The following is a 10247-nucleotide window of genomic DNA, read 5'->3' on the forward strand; positions in this document are numbered from 1 at the left end:
CGGACTTAAAATCAAACAGTAATGTTTATGTAGACTTTTACATTGAAACTCTTCTTTAATATTACCGAACAACACGTATAGTAGGCCTATCTTTGGCCTTTACAGTAAATAAAAAAATAATCTGTGGATTGGCATACACATTATTTATTTAGATTTTTACATTGAACCTACATTCCATTAAAATTATCGAACAACACTTGAAAACTTGGCCTTTACTGTAAAGTAAAATAAGAATAAATCCCAGCATCAACAATTCATCTGTGCATTGGCGTGTGGATGCTTGCAAATCAAAAAAGGTCTCACATTTGGAATCTTTACTAACTCATTGTAATGCGAGGCTAGTCTTAAAACCACGTGAGCATCCTTTTCTGTAGATGCAACGTAACCATTTTGGTAAACGGAACGGAACAAAAAAAGCGATATTTTAATAAATAATTTATTATTATTTCATATTGAAGCCCAATATGTGATCACATGAAATCATCATGATCTGTTTTCCGGTTTTTTCCTACTGTTTTTACATCTGGGGCTGAAACAAGGATGCGTGCTTCAGTGTTTGATATTTGCAAACGCAGCGCGACGTGGTTGTCCTCTAATCTAGCCAGTTTCTGTCTGCTTGAATGACTCGGTTGTTTCGTTATTTGTTAGACTGGCTGTTGTTGGACATTATGCTGGCCGCTGGCGTCATGAAGCATAACAACAAAGCAGTCGGCAGCAGCAGCACGTCGGGACTGGAGCATCAGTACAGAAGGTGAGTGAATGATGCTACATTCTTTCGAGATTATACAAATACACGAGTTACATTTTCAGTCTTTGCGTCATTGTGTACATGCCGCGGCATCCGATTTGGTTTTACACCAAAATAAAGTTGACTCGACGTTTTGCGTTTCGGCCACTAAAACATAAACTGTTTGACAGAGATAAAATGGGTATGTTTTCGAAATGCGCTAGAATGTATAAGGACACGTATCCTATTCCGCCTTGATATATTGCAACGCATGATGCTAGGTGCTGCACAGTGGATGAAGCAAGACAGAGACCGTCTACAAAGTAGCCATAATTGTTTATATATATATATATATATATATATAGCTAGCTATAAATTGTGTGTATGGAATGTAGGCGCGTGTGTGTGTGTCTGTCTCTACAATAGTGTTTCCCGCAGATTTTGTGACTCTATGGGGGGTGGAATTGTACCTGGATTTTAAAGTGTACATTACTTATAGTACAAATAATATACTACTACTACTACTTAGTGTTATGTGGGACACTGATTAATGTGGAACATTAAGCTTCAGTGCGTTCATCTCTTCTTTTACAACATGAAAGTGAACATGATTATTGTTGAATTCAAGCAGGGGTGTCAAATTATTGAAATCACTTGACTTTCTGGAAATTATGTCAGAAATGTGGCCATGAAACCATAAAACAGCAAGTACCTCTTGTAAAGTTCACTCAAAGGTCACAAGTACTTGATAATCTTAGTATTTTTACATATGATGGTAAAATTATTGAAAGAGTACCTTCTTACAAGTACTTGGGCATTTGGAATGATGATAAACTTTTGTTCAATGTACATATTGCTAATCTAATCAGGAAGCTCAAACTAAAGCTTGGCTTTTATTTTAGAAATAAATCTAATTTTACTTTTAATGCCAAAAAGAAACTTGTAGAAGCTACCTTCCTAACTATGCTTGATTATGGTGATATATTATACATGCATGCAGCCTCCTCTATCTTAACAAGCCTTGATTCGGTATACCATGCTTCACTACGTTTTATTACAAATGCAAAATCCCGTACTCATCATTGCATTCTATATGAGATGGTGGGTTGGACATCATTAGCTATACGTAGAAAACAGCATTGGTACATTTTTATCTATAAAGCAAATAATTAATTATAACTAGTTATGATTAATTATTCATATTTCGCCATGAATGAGCTGATTCGCTATACACTTTAGAAAAGGATGTTTCAAAAGTGGGACAGCACGTTTTGACTGATGTGGGACAGTCAAATATTCTATGTTCAATTGATAAAATTTACAAAATATTTTGTTTAGCTGCCTGTCATGTGACCTTAAACCAACATCAGAGAACCATTAACATGCAAATGTGTTACTTACTAACTTACTTCCTTAAAACCTCAGGGTGTACTTCAAGTAAATATATGTTCAGCTGACAAAAAAGTTTGGGAATAACATGAATTTGTGAATTTTAGTGTGTTTGATATACAAAAGCCTTCCAAAGATATAGTAATACAATACTCACTGTGATAATTCAAATAAAATTGAAATTATTTTCTGTGTAATTATAGCCACCTGACTAGTGACTGGTCTTTCTGTGAATGTCCACAGAACTGGAAGACTTTCTGAATATATATTAGGTAGACTATTTTTGAAAGGAAAATTAAAAATAAATAAATAAAGGAGAATCGATAAATTATAAATAATATAGGCTATTGCTATTATGTGAATAGGAAGTAATCAAAAAAGTAACTGTAGTCTGTGTTCAAGTTCAAACGGGAAATAAAAATTTATTTCTATCTATTATTCACCCAATAGCCTAAGAAAGTGAGTAAAATTCTGCACAAAAATGTAGTGCAATAAAATTATATATAATAAAACGCAGTAGAATAATGCAGCTGCGCAATGTCTAATTTCGTGATTGGCCATAATACCTGCACGTTGTAGCCAATGGGCGTGCTTCTCTATTAGTGCGCGTGAGCCCTCACAGAACCGCTCGTCAGAGCCGACCGCTTCAGGTAAATAAATTAACTAGGATGAACTGAGATTTTGGATGCAAACCTGAACAGATGTGATAACAGAAAATTTGATATAGATAATGCTGTGTTTGTATCTGAAATGATCCAGGTTTTCGGATTTAATGTAAACTCTTGCTGCATTCAAATTAAGCGGGATAAATCCGTCACCGTAGGGCTCTTGGGAGTGGACACAATCGTGGCCGCCATATTGAAGGGTCGTAGCAACCCGATATGCTCAAAACTCTGGCCCCTTCAAAGGGCCCTTCGGAATGAAGGATTTCGAATGGTATAACTGATGGACATTTGACTCCTATAATTCTTTGTGCTGGTTTAATTGTGCAACGATGGCGCGTCCTTAGCTTGGCAATATGACGCAGACGTGCGTTTCAAGGAACATATTTTTGGTCCCCTACACCCTTCGTCCCTTTGAAGCTCTCATTTTGTAGAGTAAACCCTTCGAATGGAATAGGGATGGAGCAGTGTCTGTCTAATAATGATGTCTATTCGGATAGTGCATTATTATCCGAATGATTTAGATTTTTAGAATGCCCATTAGCTTAATTTCAATCCACCGGTTAACTTTTCCAACACTGTGTATACTGCATAAAATATTGGACTATTTTAACAATAGCTGCTGCAGTAGTCTGCAGCAAAGGGCTGAATGAAAATTTAAATTCAACTCTCTTGACACTAGATGAACAGAAATAGAACTGGGTCATTCTATGTCAAATAAACCAAATTTCAGAAACTTCCCCAGCTCAAATTTTTTAATTTATCATTGTTTTTTTTCTGAAGAAAGATTAACATATAGTGCTGAAAGCCAAAATAATTAAATGGTATTGATGTATATTTACTGAGTAATCCACTGGTTTGTAGAGGGGGGTCAAAATGACAATTTTCACCTGCAATTCGGAGCCAGATTACAGGGGGTAAAAATGATTTTAATTTAATTTGTAATTAGTGGTCTACCGATACTGGTTTTTTGACAGCCGATGCCGATATCTTGGAAAACAGGATGGCTGATATAAAGCCGATATAATTGTATTTATTTTAATTAATATTTAAGAAATTTTAAATAATTTGAAAATGGATTAAAAAATTTATCAACTGGATTCGACTAAGTTTGCAAAGTTTGTGAAATTAAATGTTCATTAGACATTCAAAGATTTGTTTAAATGATGTAAATGCGTATTTGCTGAATGCTGACGGCAAACGAGAAAGTATTATAATGTTTGCCTTTCTATTACTAATAATATAAAAGCAATCGTATAAACATTTTAATTCCTTTGTTTAACCATTCTATCTGATTATTAGACAGACTTCTATCCGTATTTAGACAGAACTGTTAACGACGACAGCGAACAAGAGGGAGAATGTGAGCGCTGTGTGCTCAGGCGCTGCCGCTCTCAGCGCCGTCACAATAAAAGTCCCGCCTCGAACGCATCGTTCAAACAGAAAAACTTATCGGCCGATGCCGATATTTGAAAAATGCCAAATATCGGCAGATATATCGGTCGACCACTATTTGTAATTATGTTTAAATGGGAGCCTGATTTGACAAAGTCATCATAAATGTATCTGAATACTGCTATTTACATGCTATTTTGGTCTGATCTATTTGATTAGCATGCAATAATGGCCAGCCATGATCTGCTGTAGTGCTGGAGAGGAGGATGACAGAGAGAGGAAACCATGGAGAAATACCTTCCCAAATATGTCCCATTCTTCACTCTGCTGGCTCTGTCAGGACTCTTATTCCTGCTGTGGAATATCACCTCATTGGAAGTGAGTAAAAGTCAAGTCAAGTCACCTTTATTTTTATAGTGCTTTATACAATATAGATGGTGTTACAGCAGCTTTACAGTGATAAACAGGAAAATGACAGAATGAGTTACGTAAACTCATAGGGCTGCATGATAAATCATATTTTAATTTTAATCACGATTTCTGCTTCTCTCAATTTATTAAAGGGGTCCTATTATGCTTTTTAACTTTTTAAATTTTAGTCAGTGTGTAGTGTGTATGTTTGGCAACACAAGTGAGTAGTGCCGGATTCGCCAAAAGCTTTTGTTGAAAGACGGAGCAAGGGGCGTGGCAGTACTGAAACACCGTCTAAGCTGTTCGCCAATCACAACGCACTGGGACAGCTAACCAATCACAACACATTTTGTTTTTCGGAAGGCGGACCTTCATCAAAGCCGGAACTAATCGAGCCGTTTGTGCCAGGCTGGAGAGTAAGGAATTTAATAATGTAAATTATGTGAAAAATAATGTGTTTTTCGAACCACCAAGCATGAGAGCATGTTCTAGTACACCCCCAAATCAAAATCAAGACTTTGTAAAAGAGCATAATAGGACCCCTTTAAGCAAAATCATCTTCAGTTGTTGCCCGTTGGTTATTTATATGGAAAAACGTTTCATTTTCATTTTGCATTTGCATCATCTTGTAGTGGTAGCAAGTATTGTGTTTTTGATTGTTATAAAGTGTTGTGGATGCGCACTAAACAGTACAGCCATGGCCAGTCATGATCCACTAAAGTATTGTTCTAGTTAGTGAACAATAAATGGGTAATCCATCTTATTTGCAATGTGGAAGTAAGTAGTTCACATTTGTATTATTTGTGCAAGACTTACTTTTCATTTTTATGATAGCTAACTACCTTGAGGAAGATAATACTACAGTGAAGTGGTGTATGGTCACAAAACAACAGGTTGTAGGTAATATAATTAGTTAGTTTGTGGATGTAAATATAGAATGATTTTCTAATTATTAGATTTAGCACACAGCAGATCATTCACCTATTGCCATGTTACAATTTTGCTTGTGAAAAAACATATGAGGTTCTTACTGTAAGAATAAGGTTACTTTTAAAGTCAAGGTACAAAGCATGTTTCGTAATATTTTAATATTTCATGATCATGCACTTGTTTTCAAAGGTTATTGTAATAAGCCAACACTTATCTTGCCCTCTGAACTCTGGAAAACTTCTCATGCTTCTCTGTGATGAAATTTCACATTAAAGCTTCTGTGTTTTGTCTTCTGCAGAGCTGGAACTGTCAGAGAGTATCTACCTTCTATCAGCTTCAGAACAGCATCCAGTCAGTCTTAAAGACCTCTGAATTTTTTCTACCGGTGGAGTTTAACTACTCCTTCTGTGCCCACCTCGGCCAGGAGCCCAATGCAGAGGAAGCCAGGGAGGAGAGCTATCTTCTCAAATCCATCGCCTGGCCAGAGCCGTTGGTCCTGGGACTGCCATTACGTCAAAGTAGCGATCCTGCACAGAGCTATTATACGATCCAAGACCCTGGAGATCTGCAGGTGGGTGGGCAACTGGTAGTGAAAGTGCAGATGCACAACTTTTTGGGTCAGCCCAAAAAACACGGAGGAGACTTTCTAGTTGCGCGACTTCACACGCCAGAACTGGCGGCAGGTGTGGCTGGCCAGGTACACGACCACAACAATGGAAACTACACAGTATTTTTCCCACTTCTTTGGGCAGGTGTTGCCCAGGTGGAACTGACAATGATTCACCCCAGTGAAGCTGTGATGGTCCTCAGGCGATTGAGAGAGGAACAATCAGACCGAGTGTTCTTCAAGAGCCTCTTCCGTTCAGGGTACCTCTCTGAGACAACTCTGTGTAATTTGTGTTTGCCGCACAAACAGCAGCCGCTTTGCAACTACACAGACCTCCAGACTGGAGAACCCTGGTTCTGTTATAAGCCTAAGATGTTGGACTGTGATACACGGATTAACCACTCAAAAGGGGGGTATAAGAAACACCTTCTCACTGTTTATGAGTCACAGTTCTTCCAAAGGTGAGTCTGCATTAGAGTAGTGGTTGAGCGATATATTTATTTCTGTTGGCCGATGCCAACATCTACTGTGCATAGAATGCAGATTATATATATTATAAATATTTCAGTTTAATGATGAACATACAATTTTTTCTACTTTCCTCATGAATGACACTTTAATTTTGTTTTGTTCTAGTGGAGTAAATATCAAAATTCCAATACATTCTGCAGGGGTGGACAATGTGACTGTTCAACCTGCTAAAGGTATTGTGGCACATGTAATATTATATTATTTACACTGCCGTTCAAAAGTTTGGGGTTGGTAAGATTTTTTTGAAAGTTTTTGAAGGAAATCTCACCAAAGCTGCATTGTTTTGATTAAAAACACAGTTCAGTTAAGAACACTCTGGCAATAAAACATAAAGATTGATTTGTTGTTGATTCATAACAGTTGTCTTTGGTTGTATATGGTTTTTCGGCTTTGCAATAAATTAGTCTGCGATTAACCTCCCAAGGTACCATCAGCTTGACATTAATACAATAACTGTGGCTGTCCATGTTACACAAGAAGTTAGCTATTAATAGAAAATTATTTATGAGGATGATGCAGTTAATAGAGACAATGGCTATTATGTTTGAGGACTGCTTGCATGGCTTGTCATGATATAGTGATCTGAAATTGAGAGAGTTAAACATTGAACAGCAAGGGCACAGAATATACAATATGTGGAAGAAATAATACTGATGTCAAAAGAAGGGGGATATGCCGGAGCTAACATTTGCAGTTGATTGAAAGGGCTTTATTTTGTGATAACAACCAGCTGGATGTACATTATCCCACTTATTACACGGCTGCTTGCCACAAAAGTAAATAATTAGACACATTGATCAGCAACAGTGGAGTGATACATTTCAGAGAGCTGTGTAATAATGTGCAATATTATTACAATTTAAAATGTTTTCTATTTTAGTCTATTTTTAAATGTAACTTAATCCTATAACGGCAAAGCTGAATTTTCAGCAGCCATTACTCCAGTCTTCAGTGTAACATGATCCTTCAGAAATCATTCTAATATGCTGATTTGGTGCTCAAGAAACATTTTATATTATTATAAGTGTTGAAAATGTTGTGCTGCCTAATATTTTTGTGGAAACCATGATACACTTTTGTAACAATTTAAATGTGTTTATTCGTTAGTGTGATCAGTTTTTAGGCCCCGTCCACACGGAGACGCGTTTAGCTGTATACGCATACATTTTGTACCGTATAGGCGTTTCGTCCACACGGATCCGGCGTTTTAGGAGAGTGAAACCGATATTTTTTTTAACCGAGTCTCAGAGTGGATAAATATGAAAACGCCGCCCTTGCGTTTTCGTGTGGACAGCGAATCCGTATATTTTCTGAAACGATGACGTCATCAGCCCACGTCTCGCCCCTAGTCAGACACGCGCAACAAAAACACAAACAAACACTGAATGTCTTGTCTTTTTATTAACTAACATTAACACAGATTAATAAATGTATTGTTCCATGTTCGTTTGTATACCGCGTGCAAGGTTTATGCGCATAGTCCAAGTCTTCTCTGTTTTTAGTGTATCTCTGTGGCAGAATTACAGTGCCACATACTGGTCTGGCATGTATACTACATCGTTTTGTGTCGGTTTTGTGGTTTCGTGTGGACGCAGATATTTCTTGAGACGAGGAAAAAAAAAGATTGGATGGGGAAAGCTCTGGCTTCGTGTGGACGTAGCCTTAATTTGTGTTCCGAAGATGAGCGAAGGTCTTGCGGGTTTGGAACGACATGAGGGTGAATGACAGAATTTTCATTTTTGGGTGAACTATCCCTTTAATTTATTATTTTTTTTTTATAACTTACTGACCCCAAACTTTTGAAAGGTGGTATCATTTTAAATATACAAGAACAAATATTAACAGATTTAAATTCTAAGTTCTCATCAGCATTTTTTCTTTCTTTCTCTTATCATCATACTTTTTTCTTCTGTTTCCTCTTTCCTTCTAGTACAAACCAAAGGAATGCACCTTGAATTCACTCCTTCCGGGTACTACTACCAGGGATCATGGAGACCTTTGAGTGGTGTCGTCATGCGTCAGTTTAATGGCTCTTTAGTCATAACACAGTGTCTTCGAGGGAAAATGGTGTACATGTATGGAGACTCCACTGTGCGACAGTGGTACGAGTATCTCATTGCCCATGTTCCAGGTCAGTAATATTTTTGAAACTCTTTTTAAAGGTGATGTATTGATTTGTAGTCATTTTTGTTGGCTTTGACCACATCTCCAAAAAAAATTCAGCCAACCCAATGTCAAAAAAGCAAAGCATGAAAAAAATAACAATATATAATATACAGTCATATTGAATAGCTTCCATAAAAAGTACAATGTGAATGTAGCCTGAGACAACTGAAGTACAGATATTTGTTTGTAGTCCAGGGTGAGTTTTTTTTTATATATCTTCATGCCAATTAAGTATTTTACACATTTTATTCCTGAGTGGGCATGAATCTATTGTCTTATCTACATCTCACCCTCTGTTTTATCTCACAATACAGAGCTTAAGGAATTCAATTTTCATAGCCCAAAGAATGTTGGCCCATACATGGCAGTGGACAGCAATCTCAACATATTATTGAGATACCGCTGCCACGGGCCACCGATCCGCTTCACGTCCGTGTCCTCGGCTGAGATGCACTACATCTCAAATGAGCTGGATGGCTTACGAGGGGGCTCGGACACGGTGGTCGTGATTAGTATCTGGTCGCATTTCAGCACTTTCCCAGTGCAAGTGTACATACGGCGCCTACGTCACATCCGCAGGGCGGTGATCCGACTGCTGAACCGAGAACCGGCGACTTTGGTGCTGATCCGCACAGCCAACCTCCAGAAACTGGACCCCGAGTCCAGCTTGTTCAACAGCGACTGGTTCTCCCAACAGCTTGACGCAGTGCTCCGAGCCATGTTTAAAGGTCTGAACGTCCGGCTGGTGGACGCCTGGGAGATGACACTCGCCCACCATCACCCTCATCAGCTACACCCTCCATCTGACATTATATCAAACATGGTTAACTTCATCCTATCACACATCTGTCCAGTGAGGAGAAAGAGAAGGCGGGGCTAAACTTCTCAAGCAGTATCTTAAGGAACTGGTGAGACCTAGCGCTAATCTTCCATACCTCTGGTCTTTGGGATCAGCTCTTTTGCTATCTATTCAGCTATTATTTGCTGTCTGTTTGGCTTGCAAATGTTTATAATGATTTTGCTGGCCGTATTAAAATGCAAAAGCACCATAACGGTTAATGTAGCCCTCTATACTTTAATGGCAATATCCTGAGGTATGGAGAATCTTTTTTTTTTTCTTCCTAGAACAAGTTTAAAGGGGTCATATGATGCTGCTAAAAAGAACAGTATTTGGTGTAATTAAATGTGTTTATGCGGTTTAAGGTTAAAAAAACATTATTTTCCACATACTGTACATTATTGTTTCTCCTCTATGCCCCGCCTTTCTGAAACGCGTCGATTTTTACAAAGCTCATCAGTCTGAAAAAGCGAGGTGTGCTGTGATTGGCCAGCTATCCAGTGCATTGTGATTGGCCGAATACCTCAAGCGTGAGATGGACATGTTACGCCCCTTGCTATATTGTGATGATGCCCTGTCAGGCCGGAGCGA

General features: G+C 38.1%; 1 protein-coding gene across 2 annotated transcripts in view; it reads left to right on the forward strand.

Moving 5' to 3' along the window:
* The first annotated feature begins 357 nt into the window (after positions 1-357).
* LOC107748146 (NXPE family member 3) overlaps positions 358-10247 on the forward strand; it is a 12231-nt gene continuing 2341 nt past the window's right edge. Inside the window, exons 1-6 of one of the 2 annotated variants that reach the window (XM_016562827.1) lie at positions 358-751; positions 4393-4551; positions 5813-6582; positions 6758-6825; positions 8583-8783; positions 9133-9726. In XM_016562827.1, the coding sequence (XP_016418313.1) occupies positions 4459-4551; positions 5813-6582; positions 6758-6825; positions 8583-8783; positions 9133-9698 (1698 nt within the window). In that variant the 5' untranslated portion in view covers positions 358-751; positions 4393-4458 and the 3' untranslated portion in view covers positions 9699-9726. Of the gene's footprint in view, positions 752-4392; positions 4552-5812; positions 6583-6757; positions 6826-8582; positions 8784-9132; positions 9935-10247 lie in introns of those variants that run through there. The other variant, XM_016562826.1, reaches the window with a different exon arrangement.

Source organism: Sinocyclocheilus rhinocerous, unplaced genomic scaffold (assembly GCF_001515625.1).
Source record: "Sinocyclocheilus rhinocerous isolate Xijiao unplaced genomic scaffold, SAMN03320098_v1.1 scaffold289, whole genome shotgun sequence".
NCBI classification, from domain to species: domain Eukaryota; kingdom Metazoa; phylum Chordata; class Actinopteri; order Cypriniformes; family Cyprinidae; genus Sinocyclocheilus; species Sinocyclocheilus rhinocerous.